General features: G+C 30.4%; 2 protein-coding genes across 2 annotated transcripts; one reads left to right on the top strand and one right to left on the bottom strand.

Moving 5' to 3' along the window:
* Window positions 1-646: 646 nt before the first annotated feature.
* On the bottom strand, window positions 647-3,131 carry LOC114192174 (4-coumarate--CoA ligase-like 5). Its single transcript, XM_028081804.1, has 4 exons — window positions 1,407-3,131; window positions 1,261-1,328; window positions 1,075-1,177; window positions 647-1,002 (listed from the first exon to the last, which is right to left on the bottom strand). The coding sequence occupies exons 1-4, from the start codon at window positions 2,820-2,822 to the stop codon at window positions 877-879; spliced, it is 1,713 nt and encodes a 570-aa protein (XP_027937605.1). The 5' UTR covers window positions 2,823-3,131; the 3' UTR covers window positions 647-876.
* Window positions 3,132-14,895: 11,764 nt separating this feature from the next.
* Window positions 14,896-20,599, top strand: LOC114192784 (malate dehydrogenase [NADP], chloroplastic). Its single transcript, XM_028082599.1, has 14 exons — window positions 14,896-15,301; window positions 15,386-15,476; window positions 15,845-15,931; window positions 16,629-16,713; window positions 17,998-18,179; window positions 18,264-18,334; window positions 18,415-18,505; window positions 18,599-18,673; window positions 18,768-18,869; window positions 18,968-19,090; window positions 19,316-19,384; window positions 19,470-19,538; window positions 20,072-20,125; window positions 20,219-20,599. The coding sequence occupies exons 1-14, from the start codon at window positions 15,144-15,146 to the stop codon at window positions 20,270-20,272; spliced, it is 1,311 nt and encodes a 436-aa protein (XP_027938400.1). The 5' UTR covers window positions 14,896-15,143; the 3' UTR covers window positions 20,273-20,599.
* The last annotated feature ends 2,866 nt before the right edge of the window (window positions 20,600-23,465 follow it).

The raw sequence follows: 23,465 nt of genomic DNA, 5'->3' as shown, positions 1-23,465 counted from the left end.
CGTGTTAGGTTGTCTCACTAAATCATCAACCCGTAGTGGGTCGAGCCAGGTCGGGCCGGATTACCCATTTTGACAGTTCTATTGTATAATTCAACAGTTAAAAATAAATTTTTAATTGTATAATTCAAAAGTTAAAAATAAATTTTTAATTGTATAATTCAAAAGTTAAAAAGAATTTCCGAATTATATAATTTAGAAGGGATAAAATGGAAGAAAAAAAATTATGAGTATATGAAGAAGGTTATGGTTCTGGGTTGCGTAGATAGACTTGGTGTAGGCAATTACTTTTTGTACCTCTATTGATTTTTCATGCACTTCCATAAAAGTATTGGAAATGTCTTTCTGTACCCCAATATAAATAGGATTTAAATTCGTCATTCCAATTTGGTGACACATGCAACGAAAGCTTCAAAAGGTTAAGAATCCTATCTCAACTATAGATGAACAATTTACCTTATACAAGTACATATTTCGCTTTACAAAAACATTTTGTATGATTAAATTAAGTTTAAAGAGTAGACTAAATATAGAGACAATTTACATGTTACAAAATTTACTTTACAAGAGATTGTATAGAATTGAATTATGTTTCAGGTTCAATTCTTGATAAAAAAAAAAAAGGACATCAGAACTCATAAACTCACACTAAGATCAAAACCACAAAAGGGCAATATTCTTTATTAAGAAATATTTATTTGCAGCCTCGAAGACAAGTTCCGATTCACTGTGTTCTTCTCTTCCTTTTTACCAAGTCCGTTTATACAAGTTTTACAAACATTAAATATCCATTTAGCCTGCACGAGTAAATCTAGGACAAACAATTTGATATCTTAAAACAGTGAAACATTCTGGGATACTATCATTTCTACTTGTTCCTCACAGCTTGGAGACATGTTGAAATTTGCTTTGTGAAACAAGATCCTTGCGCAATATCTTGCCAGCAGCTGACTTTGGAATAGTGTCAATGAAACTCACCTTTCTCACTTTCTTATACGGAGCCACCTGAAAATTCTCCATTTTATTTTATGTAAAAATTAAAAGATAATTAAAATGAGCACAGAAAATAGAAGTTACCTGCCCTGCAACAAATTGAATGATCTGGTCTTCTGAGAGTTCAGAACCAGCTGCTCTCACCACATATGCCATTGGTATCTGTCCAGTTTCTTCATCTTCCAACCTGCATCATATCTTTTTTTTCCACATGAGAAATTCACACAGATTATGAATAGTAAGAGTGCAAAACGTGAGAGATTAACACACGGTATAACTGCTGCATCAGCTATAAGAGGGTGACTTAGCAGCACAGACTCCAGTTCTGCAGGAGCAACCTGAGACAAGCAGAATGTTGCATTTACTGATACAGTGATGTTCTAGTTGAAAACCGAAACTGTTATAGCTTTGAGTACCTGATACCCATTGTGCTTGATTAGCTCTTTTATCCGTTCAACTATGTGAACAAATCCATTATCATCAATGTAACTAAGATCACCAGTTCTCAACCAACCTTCTGAATCAATTGTTGCACTTGTTGCCTCCAAATTTCCCAGATATCCTTTCATAATAGTAGGACTTTTTAACCACAACTCTCCTTCTTTGTTAGGGGGCAAAGGCTTCCCCGTTTCAGTGTCTATAACTTTTGCAGAAAACGTTGGAATCAACCTCCCACATGAATCTGGATGAGCTTTAGCATCTTTATCTGAGACAAAAAATGTTGCTCCACCACTACTTTCTGTTAGTCCATAACCTTGCCTTAGTTCAATCCATGGAAACATTTTTCTGAATTCCTGCGCCACTTCCTTGCTCAAAGGTGCAGCACCTGTTCCCAACCTTCTTAGGGTGGACAAGTCACACCTAGCTTTACTTGAATACTTCACTAGCGCAAGAATCACCGGTGGCACTGCTGGCACGTTGCTAACCTTGTGCTTCTGGATTGCATCAAGCATATCTTGGAAGTCAAACTTCTGCATCAAAACTGTTGTTATACCAACACACAACAACCCTAATCCAAAGAATACAAATCCATAGATGTGAAACATTGGAATGAAGGCCAAGAAAATGTCATCATGGGATCCACTGACATCTGCAGACCACAAAACCAATCTCATTATGGAAATGAGATTTGCATGAGTTAAAACCACACCTTTGCTTATTCCTGTGGTCCCTGAAGAGTAAAGTATAGCAGCAGTGTCTGACTGTGCCACAGGAACATGTGGCAACTCGGTTGAATCATAACAACCTTCTATCAACTCTTCAACTGATAACATTCTGCCATCAGAAGAACGAGAAGTGAGAATTGTAGGAACCCCAGTTGGGACCAGTTTGTGCAGCTCCTCTGGTGTTGAGATGGCTAGTTTAGCACCTGAATCACGCACTTGTTTCGCAATTTCTGATGCAGTGTTGATGGGGTTGGCAGTGGTCAGAACTGCTCCAATTGATAACACTGCTAGACATATGGCTGAGTATAACGTTGAGTTTGGTGACAATAGAAAAACCACATCACCTTTTCTAACCTCAAGTCCATGGAACAAAGCTGATGCAAGGGAGTAGGTACACCTTCTTAGCTCACTATAGCTAACTCTCAGATTTGTTCTTGCATCAATGAATGCCGTTTTTGCCTCAGCAAGGTGTGCTTGTGGGAACTGTGACAGCACAAAATGTGCAGTGTTGAGGTCAGGTTTTGTTGGGATTTCATGCCTAGTTTCAAGCTTAACTAGAGAGTGGTAGATGCCTATCCTTGAATTGTAACCACTTTTGTTCCCAAATGGAGGCTGAGATATATCATATTCTTCTTCGTTGGATGACACGATTTCTTCTCCTGACATTTTCTGCGAATTTGAGTTTTGCTGTTAATGCTAAACTAGTGTTGTGAGGCTGAGGCAAAGGGTGTTGGAACCATAATCAACATATGTAAAAGGCTTATCTTCGTCAAGTACAAGGACAAACATTGTTAACTATGTCAGGTGTAGCAAAGACAAAACAATGAAAATTATATTTTGTTTTACGAATTTAATATTGCCGGCCAAGAGATTGAAGGGAGAAAGACTCGTGATTGATATATACTTGAAGCTGTGCAGAGGACAAGAATGGTTGAAAAATGAATATGCTTTCCTCGATAATCGGATATATTTGGAAGCATGCACATGTTGTCTGCTTAATGGTTTTTTGGTGAGGGAAGGACCTAAGACGAAAACGAAAACGAATGAGGATTTTGAGTTGTGAATATACCATTAACAATTAGCTTTCATTGACATGGTTACAGAGTTCCTCTGTCTTCTTGTCATATAAATTAAACTCGGATAACAAAATGGACACATCTTAAATATGAATGAGACAATTACGATTTTTTCATATAAAATTCAAGTTGTATTTTTATTAAAGATAAATGTAAGGATGAATCATATATATATATATATATATATATATATATATATATATATATATATATATATAAATCCAACCAGTTGTAATTTTATTTGAAAGGTAGTTTCGTGATATCTTATTTTCAATAAGTATTTTTCTTCACTCATTATCTTTTTATTTTATTTTAAATATTGATAATATTTGTTCAAGTTCTCTGCTAAACAAGTACATGATCACAATAACGAAAGACCTTTATCTTCGGGCTTTTACTTCCTTCACTCCCAAATTTTAAAATGACCATGTTACCCTGAGTTTTTCCGAAACAAGCTTTATAAAAATTTTGAAATAAAACTGCTGGAGTGAGATTTTTGGAACAAAAATTTAACACATTGAACATATTCGAACAAACTTTTCTAAACGTATACAATATCTCTTTAGAATGGAATTTTGCAAAATAAAATTTTCAAAACATATGAAATGCATTATATTCTAGAACAAGTTTTTTCCATATTTTTTTTTTCTTTTTGTTTTTCTAGGGTGTTATGTTCTCTTGTTCTTCCTATGCAACAGCAACAACACTGACAACAGGACTAATATTTGATGCGATGGTGAAAGATATTTTAATTTCTTACTAGTTAATACGAGAATACAGTTAATAACTATGGAAATGCAGTAAGCAACAAACCCCTTATTTACAACAATGTGACCATATTTTTTCCGTAACCAATTGGTGGTAATAATATTTTTGTGTATTAAAAGACAAAATTGGTTTGTAAAACAAGATTTATACTCAACATCGGTGGAGTAAATTTTTTTAATTTTTTTTGTTGATCTCTCGAGTGTAGCAATTAAGTATATCCTATTAAAATGTAGTAACGAGTGGAATGAGCACAATTGAATTAAAATGGCAAAATGATAGAATTTATCATTGGCGCCATGAATTAATTAGCATGAAGATGTTTATATTGTTTTGGGAACAATCTTTTTCGTATAAGAAACGTTAAAATGAAAACTTATAATATTTTCAACAATCTTTGTTTGATTAAAATGAATTTATTATAAATACCTGGATTGGTTGAGATGAAATCGAGTAGGAGCAGCACCAATTTTCCTTCAGAAAGCGAGAATGAAGATGTTTGAAAGCACCAGAAGAATTATTGTGATGATAACTGAACTAAACTTTCCCACATATAAAAACACTAAAACGGAAAGAAAAAGTGTCAATTTCATTTCAAATTGTTCCTACCGACCATGGCCGGTGCTGTATTTTTCATGTGCTTGCTATAGTGCTGCTTTTGTGTGACAGATAATCATGTTTCACCTTTACTCCGATACAATGGAGGTGTATGTCGATTGGGAGACATTTTCAAGATAACCAAAACTCACATGTGGTCACACTCAAGCAAAAAATTTTTACTGTTCAAATGAAAGATTTTCCAAATACTATTAGTTATGATGTACCAATATTTCACGACTAAGAAGAGGGTGAATTGATTTTAACAAATTTTATTCAGTTTTAACAATTTTGGAACTGTTTTGATAAAATATTTGCTGATTGAATCAATTAAAATAGTTTGATTGGATGGAGCATTTATATCATGTCAAAAATATAGAGAAGAATAGATATGACACATAAGAGAGTTATACTTATTCGATTCCTTAGAATCTACGTCCGATTTTTTCTAGTATACCACAATTAGAGATTTTCAATATATCTCAATAATTACAAGATTTACATATACACATGGTAGATCTAATCTCTAAGACAAAAAAATCACACAAACAACGCGACCACACACTCTAAGACAAATACATCGTGTTGTAATCGACTCAAAATCTTTTTTATCAATTGAAAAATGTTAGTGCACCTGTTTCAAATCAACATCTTCTTCAAATAGTTTATGATCTCATTGATGCATTACATTAATTTGACAAAGCAATTTTTATCGAATTCTACGGTTACACCAGAAAAAATGATTTTATTTATCCTTTATGAAAATTCCCACAAACAAACCAAGGTGAGAAAAAAAGTGGAAATCGTAATAACACTAAAAGAAATCACTATACTTATTGGTGACATCAACATTATGGGTATCCTGGTTACAATGATGCCATACCCTTGGTCATCTTTTCGATGGGTTCATCCAAAAGATCCAACAAAACAGAAATAGTTTGATTTTTGCTTCTTGCAGCTCCATGTTAAGAATAAAAGAACTCAAATATACTCCCTCGTTGTACCATGTTGTCGCCACCACGACAGACACTGATACCATTATGTCTTCTTCTCTGTTGCACTCACTCCTCCATTGAACCTTTGTTGTTGAGTCTCATGTGTTGGAAGTTCCACATCGACTAGAGATAAGGCCATTTCATAGTATATAAGTGAGGTGCAAACCTCATCTTACAAGTCGGTTTTGTGGGGTTGAGTTAGGCTTAAAGTTCACTTCTAACATGGTATCAGAGCTAAACACCGACATCCTCTACAATATAGAAAGCTAATTTTTATTTGTTCTTACATTGAATTGTAATCTTTTCTCTGTCAGCAAGTTAACCAAATCACATTCTTGTGTTGCCTTATTTTATCCAACCCATTGTTTTTTTCAGAACATTCATTCCAAGGAGAAGATTGGTAGTGGTAGAGAGAGAAGGACTGTATTATCTAGGATAACGTTGGCTTGTCTTGCGAATGAACACATACACGATAAAAACAAAAAGGAAATTTGGTTATGGCATAGAAGATTGGGACATCCCTCTTTTGGTTATCTAAAAAAATTATTTCCATCACTATTTCATAAATGCAATATTTCTGATTTTATTTGTGAAACTTGTGTTATGCAAAAAGTCATCGTGTTGTGTTTCCTTTAAGCAATAAAAAAACCGATTTTCCTTTTTCATTAATACACACAGATGTTTGGGGTCCTGCCCCACAATCTACACTACACATAATGGGAAAAAATGGTTTATCAGTTTTGTTGATGATTGTACTCGGGTAACTTGGGTGTATTTGCTTAAACATAAAAGTGATGTGTGTAATGTGTTTCGTTCCTTTCATCACATGATAGTTACTCAATTTAATACACATATTAAGGTCATTCGATCAGACAATGGAGGGGAATATTTTAAGACTGAATTAATCAAGTTCATGAACTCCAAAGGCATCTTACATCAAACTACATGTCCTTATTCACCACAACAAAATGGGGTGGCTGAGAGAAAAAATAGACATATATTAGAGGTGACAAGATCACTTTTGATAGATGGTAATGTCCCATCTCATTTATGGGGTGAGGCTGTGAGATCTGCAGTTTATTTGATTAATCGAACACCTTCTAGTGTGCTTAACTTTCGAAGGCCTTTTGATGTGTTGTCTGATCATTGTATCCTTCCTTCCATAGTCTCTTTACCTCCTCATAATTCATAATTTTGGATGTGTTATATATGTTCACTTACACTCACATCAACTTACAAAACTTGAAGAACGAGCTTTAACATGTGTTTTTGTTGGGTATGAATCAACTCAAAAAGGCTATTATGCTTACCATCCACCATCAAAGAAAATTTTATATCTCTATGGATGTGACATTTAATGAGCATAGTTTTTTTTTTATGTTGATTCTACACTTCAGGGCGACAATGAAAGTGAAGTGCATAATCATGATGTTAGTATGTTTGATATCCTAGATATAAAATTATATTGTAAAGATAAATTATGGTGTGAGGATCATTCTGCAGGAAGTGAGCCAATCCTAAATATGAAAACTTCTGCTTTGGATAATACAATGTCTTCTGATCCTAATCAATTGGCTCAATCTTCTCCACAGGTTCGGCTTGACTCTTCAGAGGTACCTTCTAATCCTATCTCTGATAATACTAATGTAGTTGAAACTAATCATAAAATTGTTTCTCTTGATCCTACCCTTGATAATACTAATTTAGACCAAACCGATCATGAAATTGATCCTTGTCTACATGAGACCACCAACACACCAAACATTGAGTCTACTACTGTCCAATATAATCTTCCACCCCGTTCTAACCGTGGTCAACCTCCAGCTAAATATGAACCAGACCTCCAAGCCAAAGTTAAATATCCCATTAGTAAATATGTGTCATCTCACAGGTTACCCCAGTCATATGCATCATTTGTACCTCAATTATCTTCAATTTTTATTCCTAGTAATATACATGAAGCTTTGGCAGATCCTAGATGGACAAAAGCAATGGTTGATGAGATGGCAGCTTTTGAAAAAAATAACACTTGGGATCTTGTGTCCTTACTAAGAGGGAAGAAGACTGTGGGCTGCAAATGGTATTTACAATTAAGCATAGAGCTGATGAAACTATTGAGAGGTATAAAGCACGACTTATGGCTAAAGGTACACTCAATCTTATGGTGTAGATTACCAATAAACGTTCGCACCAGTAGCCAAGCTCAATACTGTGAGAATACTTCTGTCACTAGCAGCAAACCAAGATTGACCTCTTCTACAATTTGATGTGAAAAATGCTTTCCTACATGGAGAAATTTCAGAAGAAATTTATATGGATTATCCACCAGGTATGACAGATTCAATTGGAATGAAGGTTTGCAAATTAAAGAAGGCTCTATATGGATTAAAACAATCCCCAAGAGCATGGTTTGGAAGGTTTACCAAGTTTATGAAGGCTTTTGGCTATAGAGCTAGTAACTTTGATCACACCTTATTTTTTAAGAGAGGTAAAGGAAGAATTACAGCTTTGATTATATATGTAGATGACATGATTGTTACAGAAAATGATCAAGATGAGATTTCTAGTTTACAACAATACCTTGCATCTGAATTTGAGATGAAACAACTTGGAAACCTTAAATATTTTTTGGGTATTGAAGTAGCTAGATCAAAATATGGTATTTTTCTATGTCAAAGAAAATATACTATTGATTTACTATCAGAAACTGGATTGCTTGGGAGTAAACCAATTGATACATCAATTGAACAAAATCATAAACTCTTTCAATGCTCAAATTCAACAAACATAGACAAAAGGAGATACCAAAGGCTGGTAGGAAAATTAATTTATTTGTTCCATACACATCCAAATATTACCTATGCAGTGAATGTTGTTAGCCAATTTATGCATGACCCACGAAGGCTTCATATGGATGCTGTTGAGAGGATTTTGAGATATTTAAAGTCCACTCCTAGAAAAGGAATTTTGTTCTCAAATCATGGAAACTTAAAAGTAGAAGGGTATACTAATGCAGATTGGGCAGGTTCAAAAGATGATAGAAGATCTACCTCTGGATACTTTACTTTTGTAGGAGGGAATCTTGTAACTTGGAGGAGTAAAAAGCAGCCTGTAGTAGCAAGATCTAGTGCTGAAGCAGAATTCAGAGGCATGGCACTAGGTGTATGTGAACTTTTGTGGATTAAAAATGTGCTATCAGATTTGGGCTTTAAACAAAATGAAACTATGAGTTTGTACTGTGATAATACATCGGCTATAGCAATTACTCACAATCCGATGCAAACATGATCGAACAAAGCATGTGGAGTGTATATCCATGCACCAACTTGAGTGGGGGTGTTAAGATATGTCAAATATTATATTAGCTATAATTTAGGCATTATTATATTTGTGAGCAAATTTGTGCACTCATTCTTTGAATAAATGAAGAATTATAATTATAGTACTCTTGTATGTATATATATATATATGGTACCCTATTCTTTGAAATAATACATCAGAATTATTCTTTAAATCTTTCTATATGTTAGAAGTGGGCTTTAAGCCTAACTAAACCCCACAAAACCGGCTTGTAAGGTGAGATTTGCACCTCACTTATATACTATGAAATGGCCTTATCTCTAGTTGATGTGAGACTTCCAACACACCCCCTCACGCCGAGATATATTCATCTCGTGCGTGGGACAAGAAATTAGTTGGTGGTCTGTTAGCGACCCGATATCGGGTGGAACAGAATGTCCAAGAAAGTTTGCTAGGATAGACTCTAACTTGGCTTTGATACCATATAGAAATATTTAAAGAATAATTATGATGTATTATTTCAAAGAATAGGGTACCATATATATACATACAAGAGTACTATAATTCCTCATCTATTAAAGGAATGAGTGCACATATTTACTTACAAATATAATAATGCATAAATTGTAGCTAATATAATATTTGACATATCTTAACATCATGATCATAATAATGACATCAATTATAATAATGACACATCAATCGGGCCATTCAGAGATATTTAGAAATTAGAATAAAATTGAATTTGATTTTACTTGAATTTTAGAAGAAAAGACGAGAAAGATCGTGGATTCAACTTATTCGTTAACAAAAAAATTAATCACTGGTATTTATTAATAAAAGTAAAAAATAAAAAAACAATTCATTACTCAAATGTTCAAAAATACATAAAATTACACAACTATTACTTAATAAATAAATAAAAATTATGTCGATGACATTAATTAAATAACATATAAATTCAATTAAAAAGGATAAATGGGTTGATTAGTTGAATTTATTCCATTTTAATGTTGTTATCCTTAAATCATGTGAATCACTTTTATTATATATAATATGTTTAATTTAAGTTTTTTATAATATATATTAGTCTAGAATTTATATAAGTCTTATATAACTAAAATGAAATTTTAATTTCATTTTAGATAAGGGAAGGAAAAAAAGAGGATTTTTTTTTTTGGTTTACTAAAAATTAATGGTAAAAGAGATAGGAAATAAAAATAAATAAATTTAAGTATATATATAATTGAAAAAAAAATGGACTATATTATCTTATCTCCTAAACCTTTCAAAATAGGTAAGAATAATCTCATTCTAGAAAACTCTTTTTTTTTCTCTATATTCAAACAAGTCTAGTAAAAAAAAAGTGCAAATAGAAAATGATAAAAAAATATTTTCAATGTTTTGTATACAATTTTCTAAAAAAAATCAAATGCAAAAAAGAATCTGAAACCTAGTTATATAGAGACAAAATTAACAATATCTCACCTTCCTCATCCTTTGAAGTGTTACCTTTACACATTTTTAATTAACTACTTGATCATCCCGTTGACCTTATTTCATTTCTCGTGATAATCAAAGGTCATAATTATACAAATAGACAACAAATAAATTTGTAATCCACTTTAATTTGGGATCGCACATTCATTTTCACGCAATTTGTACTTTTTCTTCTTCTTAATACTCCATTATCCTTTCAATAATTGTTGATTTCTATTAGGTCTGTTATATTTTAAAAATATTTTCTAACCTTAATATGAATTGAAAGTAGAGATGAAAAACAAAATGGGAATTTTAATTGTTAGATAGAGAATATTGGAGAATGACGACTTTTACTTCTTTACCTTTTTCTATTTACAAACAAACAATTCAACTTTTTCTCTTTTCTTTCTTTTTCACTCCCTTATTCTCACTTTTTAATCTTAATGATTTTTTTATGAAATTAATAAATGTAATAAAATTGTGCACTTTAATAGAGTATTTATAAGATTTTCCGTTTTATTTATTTTTTACATAAAAGTTAAGTGAAATAAAATAATGATAATAATAATAAAATGATTATATTATCTTAAATTTTACAATTAACAGTTAAATAAGAATATAAAAATTTTAAAAATACTATACTTAAAGTTGTTACTAAACAATTTGACATAACAAATAGCTATTAGATTACAAAATAATTTTAAAATTTTAAATATTTGTTTCAGTTTAGTATGACTAAGCATAAGCCATTTTTTTTTCATGATGACTAATGATAAGTAAACTAATATATAAATTCGTCTATTTGCGGATAACCGGATTATATACACACGTTATTTAAATTTATGTACAGTAAATAATTCATAAATCTATAGCTAAATAGAAGGATAACTTACCTGGATGGTAATGCGAACGGGTTCATAAATTTATAGTTAAATAGAATAAGAACTAGAGGTGGTAATGCAGATTGACTGGATTTTTTTTATGAATAATAATATTTTGATTTACTTTTAGTTTAGCATTTAAGTCATCTTTTAATTTTTTTTTAAATAATGTGATTATCCAATAGTAATTGAAGTGATGAGTTATAATTAGATAAAAAAAAATAGTTAAAATATCATTATTATTTTTAACATGTCATATAACTTATGTTGTTTTTGCATTATCAAAAACAAATCTATAATATAATTAGGGATGGATCTTAGTTTGACTAACGAGGCCATAATTTTTCCAAAATTTTTAAAAATTTTAAAAGAAAATTTTCAAATTTTTTTAAATATATATATAATATTATATTGATGAAAATTTAAATTAGATAAATTATTAATTTTTTATAAAATATAATATTTAATATTAATAAATAATAAAACATAAAATTAAAATTAATAAAGAATAAAAAAGTTTACTCATATATTTTTTATGTTTTTCTTTTCATCATCTTTCAAACTTTTTATGTAATCTATTCATCTTTCACTTCTACATGTTTTCTTTTATTTTTTTTAAGAATAAAACTTAGATACAAATTAATTCTTTGTGCTCTTATTTTTATTTTGTTCTCTTCCACTTTGTAGGATTAAAAAAAAAAGGTAACTACACTTTATCTCTTAATAGTCAAATATTAATATAATCACAACTAAAAATTCTCATATTACATGGGATTTTTCTTGCAAATTTGTTAAAAAAAAATTCAAGAAAAGACATTTTCTACCATTTTTTAAGAATATTAATTTGTGAGTAATCATTTCCTACAAAATTATAAAATTTGCAGGTATTTCTTACAAAATTTGTTGCGAAAAGTGTTTTATACAAAATATTTTGCAAGAAAATTGGTAGCAATTTCTTGCAATTTTTTTTACAACAAAATTTGTAAGTATTTCCTACAAAAAAAAAAATTCAAAACAAAATTCGCAGGAAATATGAATTTTTTTAGTAGTGAATACTTAATATACAAAATAAATTTATATTTATTAAAAAGGTTAAAATACCTTTTTGATTATAATTTTTGTCAAGTTTTGTCAAATCAGTCATAATTTTGTTTTTTTGCTCAAATAGGTCATAATTTTTGTTAAATTTGTTTAATTTGATCATTTTTGCTAATACTGTTTAACTCATTGATGATAATGATAAGTGACCACTTCATTTTTTTTTTCATTTTTTTAACTTTTAAAAATTTTTCATTTTTTTTAAATGTTCACATGTTAACCCAGCCGCATATCACTTGTAAGAGTCAATGTTTTATTTTCAATTTAGTCTCCATATTTGTTATTTTTGTTCAATTTAGTCCAAATTTTATCCCTCTTGAAATTGGGACCAAATTTAATTTTTATATAAAAATTTTAATGATGAAAATTTTAATATATTTAATAAAAAAATGTGAATTTTAATATAAAAATTAAATTTTGTCTCAATTTGAAAAGAAACAATATTGGTTCATGTTAAAAAAATTGATACCAAATTGAATATAAAAACAAAATTAAATATAAAATATTAGATCTGACATGTGGTACACATGAACATTTAGTAGCATTATTCACCAACTTCAAACATAAACAAAAATTTTAATGAAATAAAAGATAGAATAACCAAAACAATTCCGAATTTAAGTAAAAGTTAATAATATTATAATGTTATTAAGTTAATATAAAAAATAAATTGATATTTGTTAAAAATAATGTGAGATTAATAGAGAAATAAATAAAAAGTAACAAATAGGAAAAAAGAAAGAATATAGTTTTATAAAAACATGTAAAAATAACGATTAAGTTTTAAAAATTTAATAAAAAATTATATTATAAAAGATTAAATTAGAATTGTGAAATATGGATATAGAAAAGAGGAAATCTTAATATATAACTATAGATATATAATATAAATATAAGAATTAGATTTAGATTTGTTTATAATAAATTGAATAATTAAAATAGAAAATTTAAAATGATAAATTAAATTAAAATATTTAAATTTTAGTGTTTTATAAAGTAATTTTTACTAATCATGTTATTTTAAATATAACTTTTTATTTATTAAAATTTTATATTTTTGATATTGTTATTTTTAAAATATAATTTTCTATTTTAAATATTTTTTGATAATTTTTATTTCTATTATAATTATTTCTATAGGGTCTTGCTAATCAGTGCCGGTTAAGGATAGTTAATATACACGAAATTTTACAAAAGTACATAGTTAAGTGTGATATTAATTAAAATCTGACCTAACAACTATTAATACAATTTTATTTTAATTAAAGGACAAAAATACCCATAAGTGATGTACATATGTATTTAATATTTATTAATAAAAATAATAAAATAATAAAATAAATGTATTTTAATGTTTAAATATAATTAAACATAAAAAAGTTGAAATTAAAAAAAAAATCAGGAAAAAAAATAGTGTTGAACATCTAAAATTATAAAAAAAAAAAACAATTAAAGTATCAATTTTGATTAGAGACTTTAAAAATTCCAAAGTTCTAATTGTATCAAAAACATATTGTCTAAAAATTAAAATGATATTTTTGTCTTTAAAAAAGATGTAATATGCATTTATACTATTTTAATTAATGTATTTAATTATTTCAGTTTTTAACGTAAGAATTATAGTACTAATGTACATTAATGATTCCTTAACCGGTGTCCTTAGGACACTGGTTAACATTCTCCAATTTCTATTTAGCAAAGAGAACCGGTTTATCTTAATTTTAATCCTGTTTACTTTTTCAATATTTTAAGGATTTAACATCGTACGCCATCGTCTTTTATTTATTTTCTTTATAGGAGTTATCTGAATAATAAGTCTGTTTTATTTTTACATTACTCTTTTTTATCTTTACCCAGTTAAATTTTCGTTTCTAACAAAGAATACACTTTTATATATGTTCTTAATTCTTATGCAATACCATATTAATTGTTTATTAAATTATATGCCTATATCCCTCTCTCCAGGCATACATTATATTTTAGCAAATATATAACTTAAAAAGTGACAAGTGACACCAAACATTCTTGTCCAATCAGATCATACTCAGCAATATATCCCAATTTTTACCCTTCCACCTGTTTATTCTTATCAGGATATAATAATGACATTTTTTATTATGAAAAAGTATTCAATGATAATATAATATTTTCAAGACTAGCTGATAAAACGAACTTAAATGAAAAATTATTAAATAAATTTTATCACTATTATTACTCATTTAATAATCTACTTATATTTATTTTTTTCTAATTACACAGCAGATCATAGGACTATACATACCAGAGCGCCAATTGCAGAAAGGTATGCATCGGTCACGTGACATTATGCATGCTGGTGCCACTAAAATTTGAGCCTTATATTCTATATTCATCATTCAATTTAATTACACACAATATGCACAAAGTATAAGAGACCTTATCTTATAAAACTTAGATCATAATATTTTATTAATCTATTACATAAAGTATTTGTATTGTATACAATCCAATAATTTGTGAGAATAAGGAGATTAATTTGACGATAGGACATGCTTGACATGTGTCATTTCCATGGCCTTATACTGAGTTTCAAATGATCCTCTTCTTCTCATGCCCTCCAATTTTACCTTCCATTTTCTACTTATCTCCCTCCCACCTTGCAATCTCTGAACCAAACGTTATCTTACTTCGTCTTTGTTTTGTATGCACATACCCTTTACCAAGTTCTTCATAAGTCTTCCTTTTACTCTTCCATAAGCAGAAAAGGTGCCTTTTTTTACACTTCTTCTCTGAGACTTTCTGTGCTGTGCTGCCATGGCTGTGACACACTTCAACCCCACTTCTTCAAAACCCCGTCTTCACTCATCCCAGCTCTCTTTCCTATCAAGGACTCTCCCCAGACACCGCCACTGTTCTTTTGCGCCACTTCATAGAACTCAACATGCTAGGATTTCCTGCTCTGTTGCACCAAAGTGAGTGACTTTATTGTTTTCTTTCAACATTTTCAGCTTTCTGCTTCTTGGGTCTCATTGAATTTTCCTCCTTTGACTTCCCAGTGAAGTTCAGGTGCCAGCTGTGAAAACCCTGGATCCTAAGAGTAAGGCTGAGTGCTATGGTGTCTTCTGCCTTACCTATGATTTGAGGGCTGTGAGTGTCCCTTCCCCTCTCTTCTGGTTTTCAACCATGTGTATTTGTTAGTTTTAGCTTGTCTTAATTCAAATTGCATGTTTTTATGTTGTCCACGATTCTCTTAGTGAGTGAGTTCCCCACTACAGATTGATTTCTGTGGTTTCCTGAGAGTTTTGTTTAGTGCTTCGGAGCAGAAATTTATTAGATGTAATGGGCATGTTGCTGCATAATTTCCTTTGCTGTATTTATTTAGGTTTATATACAGGTATTACAGTTAGAGGATAAACATGTGCATACGAATCTAATGGCTCTTTTAAGTTATTACAGTTAAATTTGTTAATCTGAGCTGTATGTGTCGTTGAAATATTTGACCAATATTTTTGCAGGAAGAAGAGACAAGATCCTGGAAGAAATTAATTAACATTGCAGTGTCAGGTGCTGCTGGAATGATTGCAAATCATCTACTTTTCAAAGTGAGTATATCTTGGACTTAAATAAGAATTGTGTCAATGAAGCACATCAGATGTTCAACTTATCATTCTTTTATTTTATCTATTTACAATAATGTTTTTACCATATCAGTACTCTCTGATTGAAATTTGGGTAGTCAATCTCACCAGTGGACTAAAGTTTTGTCCTTGCTGTTGTATCAGTACTCTCAGATTAGGATTTTTAAAGTCATTGAAATGATAATAGGTGCATATCATAAAATTTATTTCTTATATGTTTGATGTTGCTGAATAAGTTGTTGTGTAGCCATTTCAAAACTGGATTTTTTTTTTCTCTTTCATTGATTGATAAATTTATTGTGATAAATCACATACATGGATGAACATAACTTTGTATTGTTGACCATATATGTGTTTTTGCGTTGGGATTATTTTACTCTTGATACTGTCATCTCTTCTCTAAACAAATCGAAAGCTAAGCCACTACTTTATGCAAAAGTTGAGCTTTATAGTTTGAAGATTTATTCGAATCACCACATTCTTGTATCTTTGTTGTTTCATGAAATAGAAACTGAATTTATCATGAAAACAAAATTGAATGTACTGGAGTGTTCAAGATAATTTTATTTTGCATGTGCTATGAGATTTTTAAATAAGACCTACCTTCAATGATCACACAATACTGTTAGACTCTACAGCCTGAGTTTATTTACTGTATCAGATTGCATCTGGTGAAGTTTTTGGTCCTGATCAACCTGTTGCTCTCAAATTACTGGGATCAGAACGGTCAATCCAAGCTCTTGAAGGTTAGCTTTCTGCATATGGTAAATATGGCATCGGTTTTTTCGTAACCTTGGTATCTATCTGTTATTAGTTGTATATCTTCCACCTATAATAAGAAAAACTGACCCATCCTACTCCATTCCGACTCTTTTGTGGCTATGGAAAAAAAAAAAAAAACTGTAGAAAACTAACTAAAGGTGAATGGTGCATCAGTATGTGGCAAAGCTGTAGAAACTGTTGCTTACAAGTGACATTAATGTGAAACTATCTGGCATATTGTTGGGCTGATAAAAATAAATCATCCTTGGTTGCTAAAGTTGCAATGAGAAATTTGATGGAAGGATCATTGTTAGTGTTATGAGTGTTGTGTTGACGCGGTGAATATACCGGCTTACCACTAGGCCAAAAGCTATAGTTATTAGTCAGGGCGTAACTCCTTTTACTTAGGAGTATAACCGTCCAAGTGTCACCATTCGATTGTGACTCGGTCCATTTGACCTTCGTCATGGGAGAATTGATACCACATGCAATACATATGAATAAAGCAAGAATATGAAAATTGGAGAATTGTGAATGGTCCATCAGTATGTTAGAAAAAGAGATAAATAAAGGCAAAGCATCTATCAACAATTCTAAGGAAAAAAATAACATAGCCAGTATATTAAAACCTTTTAATCTGAACAGTGTCTGTTTCACTTTCAATGAATGTCTGTGGAAAAAAAGGGTTGTAAAATTATGGAGCAGGCTAGGTGAGGAAGCAAGTGTCTGTGGTTTGAGTTGAATATTTTAAGTTTCCAAAGTGGCGTTTTGATTTATATTTCAAATTTTCAACATACATAACAAGAAATAAAAGAGCCATCCAACAATTTTTAATGAATACACTGCTTCTGTCTGTACACAGATTTGGGGAAGGATTGTATTCTTGTGTAGTGATGCCTTTGCACGCCTGCTTTTACTGAAAAAAAAAAGGGGGGAGTGAGTGGTTCGGCCTCCGTCACACCAATTTACTTCCCTGTTAACAAAACTTTCAGTCTACCATCAAACTTCTCATTCTTACTCTACTGCCCCCCCATGATTCTTCTCATTTAAGAAAACCTAAAGCATAGCATCTGCTACTGAGAGATATGAGATATTCAATCAATAATTGGAATTTGAGTAACAACTTCACTTGAATTTGACTTTTCAGGTCAGAGTAGCTAATGTATTGTTTTTGTTATTCTGTTAAATGAAACAAGATACAACTTAATCTTGAGTATTATAACACAGACTGATGTTTTTCATTCTTAATGTTCTGATTCAACTTGCAGGTGTTGCAATGGAACTGGAGGACTCTTTGTTTCCTTTGTTGAGGGAGGTGAGTATTGGTATTGATCCTTATGAAGTGTTCCAAGATGCAGAATGGGCTTTGCTTATAGGTGCAAAGCCTCGAGGACCTGGAATGGAGCGAGCAGACTTGTTAGACATAAATGGACAGATTTATGCAGCGCAGGTCAAATGATATTCAAATTAAAACCATTTTTGTATTCTGCTAAAGCACAGTTAGTTATGCTGACATTATACCTTATCACAACAGGGAAGAGCACTGAATGCTGTGGCCTCCCGTAATGTCAAAGTTATAGTAGTGGGAAACCCTTGCAATACAAAGTAAGCTTCAGTGTCCATGTGTAAACAGGAAGTTACAACTTGTATCTGTTTATGTTAATGCTCATGTGTATTTAATGCAGTGCATTGATATGCTTGAAGAATGCTCCTAACATTCCTGCAAAAAATTTCCATGCTTTGACTCGCTTAGACGAGAACAGAGCAAAATGTCAGGTAACGAGTTTATAGATTTCATCTTCTTAAAAGTTTTTCTACCATAGAAAACTAACATCTATCTTTTCTGTATTGTCTCAATAAAATTCACAGCTAGCCCTCAAGGCAGGTGTCTTCTATGATAAAGTGTCAAATGTGACAATATGGGGAAACCACTCAACTACTCAGGTCATTGAAGGATCATTACAAGAATTATGAGCATGAACTGGATTTCTTTAACTCTCTTTTATGACATGGTGTTACCTTGTTATCTTGTTAATAGGTCCCCGACTTCTTAAATGCTAAAATTGATGGTTTGCCAGTCAAAGAGGTGGTTAAGGATCATAGGTGGTTGGAGGAAGAGTTCACTGAAAAGGTTCAAAAGGTAATATTTTGTAAGTAGCATCCATAGCTAAATACATGAGGTAAAGGGTATTTAGTTTCCTTGTGCTAAAAGCTAACAAGTGATTGTTTGATTGGTAGAGAGGTGGTGCACTTATTAAAAAATGGGGAAGATCATCAGCAGCATCAACTTCTGTATCAATTGTTGATGCCATTCGATCTTTAGTAACTCTTACTCCTGAGGGTGATTGGTTTTCTTCTGGTGTAAGTTGATATCACTGAATGACCTCATGCATTTACTTCTGGTGTAGTGAAAATAAAATTAGCTCTTATATGTCTGGAATATGCCATTTCAAAGCTTAATTGAAGGGCCAAAAACCAATTCTTTTCTTGCAAATTTAAACATGGCACAGCCTTCATTAATCATTTGTTCCCTTTTTATTCTCTTGGTTACTATTTCAATCTAAAAGTTTGCAATTGTAATGGCAGGTATATAGCAATGGAAATCCTTATGGAATAGCTGAGGGTATTGTTTTCAGTATGCCATGTCGATCAAAGGTAAGCTTGTTTACTGCATTCTTCATTCTTTTTAACTTCTAAAATTTGCTTTGTTCCTCCTATGACGAAAGCTTTTATCCATTAGGGCGATGGTGATTATGAACTTGTGAAGGATGTCATAATTGATGACTACCTCTGGCAGCGGATAAAAAAGGTAAGGATGAAAAATCATACATTATATACCATTATTTATACACTTTAACTTTTATTCATGTTGTTTTAGCCATATTTATAAGAATGTTGAGATAAGATAAGAAACTAAGTTCTTTAAATAAAACAAATTTCTCATAATAGCTAAAAAAAATACAGTGAAAATATGGATTTAAAACATGACCGTCAAATCTTCAGTTCAACATTCTCCCACCTGAGCTATACCCACCTATAATCTACCATTTGAGATTTTTAATTAATTGCAAGCTATCTGGGTGCTCATGTTTGTGGGTGAAATTAGTTTACCATTTTAAAATTGGACATGTTATCAAAATTTAATCTTATTGGATAAACCATCAATTCTGATATCATTATTAGGTATTTTAAAGAGATACACCGGAAAGATTCGGTACTAATGAGTCACAAGCAAACTTTAAACACAACAAGTTTATAAGTCTTATTTCTTATTATATATCTTATTTTTACTTAATGTAAGATTCGGACTCAAAGTTATACATTCTTAACAATATTTTGCAGACCGAAGCTGAGTTGTTGGCTGAGAAGAGGTGTGTGGCTCACCTAACGGGCGAGGTAAACATCATCATATCGCAGTATTATTAATTATTTATGCTTATATCATGATGATTATAACTGTCATCTGAAATATATAAACTCTCATCTTAGGGAATTGCTGTTTGTGATCTACCTGGTGATACCATGCTCCCAGGAGAAATGTAACAAGCCTTCCTCCTTAATGCCAAAGCAGATACTGAAATTTGTGTCTTAAAAGGTACTAGTTAGGGAATCAATAAATACATTGTTTTTATTGAGAATCATGATGGGATACATTGGTAAGTTTTATATTTATCACTAAAAGGTCCACTTTTGATTCCTCAACAAGTGTCTTAGGGTATGGATTAGCATTCTCTTGTTGGAATAAAATCACAATAATGGATGTAGAAGTATGGGATATGAATGTGAGAAATGAATAAGTAATATCAATAAGAGTTTGGAAACATTCATTTGAATTTCAGTAAAGATATCAAAATAAAATATTCTCTAACATCTTCCTTACTTCTTCTAGATGAAAATTGATCGAGTCGTCCCATATATGGAAGCCAATGACTTTCGTTTTAAAGTCTAATAAATTTATTCGCTTAAATATAATAAAACATAGGTTTAATTAAGTTTTATTTATTTTTTAATTCAATCAACATTAATTCTTTCATATATATTGAACGCTCATTTTTTTTTTATAATTTTCAATTAAGTTCCCGTTTGATTTTTATATTAATTTGATGATGTGACTTTTATTCTTATTGGTACTTTGTTTTCCCAATTTCACGTACTTAAAAAATATGAGATTTTATTATTAATATAAAATGATTACGATTATAAATATATTAAATAATAAAGTTCATTCGCCGTTAATTACATCAATAGTAACAAAAGTCACAATCTCTTGGTTGAAGTTACAGGTAGTGACAATCATGTTCTCACTGAAAATTATGGTTTTACAATATCATTTTATAATAATCACACAATCTTGCATTTATTCACAAACAAAAACAAATAAGTAAGATGACTGTGAAATTAACAACAAATATCACCCATTAAGAGAAAAATTAAACTATAGAAACTCAAATGACAAATATAAGATTTTAAAGTACTCAATAAAACAAAACAAAAATTAATAGTAAACTCAATTAAAAATATACAAATTTGTAAGAGACTTAAAACTCAATTAAGTCTAAAAAAAATATACATAAATCTTACTATTATATTGAATTAAAAAAAATATCATAAGTTAATTAGATATTTAGGAGAAAATGAGACTTCCAACACATCCAAACCTCTTTAGAACAGGTTCTAATAATGACTATGATATTATGTTAAGAAGTAAATTTTTAAGTCTAACTCAATTCTAGAAAATCGATTTGTAAAATGGAGGTCTCACCCACTTATATACTCTAAATTGATTTTATCTCTGATTGACGTGAGTCTCCAACCACTTTTGTAAAAAGATTCATAAAATTCTCTTTTTCACTTAATCTCCTTCTAAATAAATAATAAAAATTTAGTATTTTTTTCTTTATTTTCACAAAGGTTCATAAAGCAAAAACAATACATCAACATTAAACAATGAATAATGTATAATAGATCCTTATTTTTTATGAATTTGAGATGATTCTTAGCTACAGACCAATAACCAATCTTTTAAAATACTCATATTTATTTAAGAGATTGACGTTTCAAAGAATGTTTTTTTTATGCATATAAATCTATGATCAAACTTCAACACATTTAAGAGACATTATTATATTTATCAACTACATCACATAGTGTTGATCCTTACATTTAGTCTTGTATCGAAATGATTGTACAAATCTTGATGCATGAATATTTAGAACTTTATATCAATAAAATAAATTTATAGTATCCATGAATATTTCTACCACAAATGTATGTATATGGTAATTGTTTGGTTGAATTATTAATTTGGTCCCCAAATTTAAGGTTATGATTCAATTTGATCCTTATATTATTATTTTTTTCACTCAATTGAGTCACAATATTTTTTAGCTGAGTCAATTTAATTCCTTCCATTAAATTGATGTTAACACCGTTTGAAAGGTGTCATATGTCAAAATTTAAATTATCTTCTATCTTGAAATTTTTCTAGTTTAACAAATGACACTTTTTAAATTTTGACATGTGATACCTTTCAAATAGCATTCACCAATTTAATAAAAGAGATCAAATTAACTTTGTCTAAGAAATATAGACCTGCATCGGATCAAGTCAAGTTAAGCCCACATTAGTCTACGTGAAACCAAGTCAATTGGACTCACATTAGGCTAAATCAAGTTAGGTCTACCTCATACTAAGTTGAATTAGTCCTACCTCTAACCAAGTCGATTTAGGTTTATCTTGGACTCAACTGTGTTTGGCTCACCCTTAACTCAATTAAATCAAGCAAACCTTAAGCTGAGTTGAGTTAGGTCCTCCTCAAATTGGAGCAAGTCGCATTTGCATTAGATTGAGTTAAGTCGAATCAAACTCCACGTTTGGTCGAGTTGTGACAAACTCACATCAAATTGTTAAAGTCAAGTCCACATTCTGCTAGGTCGAATCGTGCCTATCTCAGACCGAGTTAAGTCGATCCCACCTCAGATTGAGTTAGATTCGGTCTACTTTGAACCAAGTCAATTTGAATCCACCTTGAATCAAGTAGGATTGGACCTACTTTTGACCGAATTGATAAATAATTATGAGAAAATAAAATGAAAACATAATATTTAAATAATTTGAATAAATTAAATATCATTGTTTATATTAATTATATTAAAAACTTTATCACGTGACTTCTTTCAAAATAAACACCTATAAATTTTAAAAATAAACTCTAATTTCCATCAGAACCCTCTCGTAAACTAAAAATTGATACCCTGGCCCTTATTAATTAGCTCTATACTTTTGCATTAATACGGTTTAATGTTTTAATCAAAAACTCGACTTTTGCTCTACTTTTCCAAAATTGAAATAAAGATAAAAAAATAAAATGTCCACTTAAACCCACTACTTATACATCATATTTCACCTGTAAAGAAAATAAGATTACTCCCATTTGAAAACGAAATTTAATAATATAAAATCCTTCAAATTTTATTTTAGTAAATATTCAATCTCGTTAAGTATTTCTCGTATCTTCAATATTATAGCAAAGTACCGAAAAATTAATTTGTTTTGAGTGTTTGTGGACGGATTCACTCTTTTTCAAAGGTGCGAGTTCTCGTATTATAAATGCATTTAGTAGTGTCATATACTAATAACACTTACGCGGTTCGATCCTTTGTCAATTATTGCAACTTCCTCCCCTTATATTTAATTTCAACGGATTGTATGAAAATACACAGTAAATTCATTTAAT

This window comes from Vigna unguiculata, chromosome 7 (assembly GCF_004118075.2).
Source record: "Vigna unguiculata cultivar IT97K-499-35 chromosome 7, ASM411807v1, whole genome shotgun sequence".
NCBI classification, from domain to species: domain Eukaryota; kingdom Viridiplantae; phylum Streptophyta; class Magnoliopsida; order Fabales; family Fabaceae; genus Vigna; species Vigna unguiculata.
This window is presented reverse-complemented; position numbering and strand designations above follow the sequence as displayed.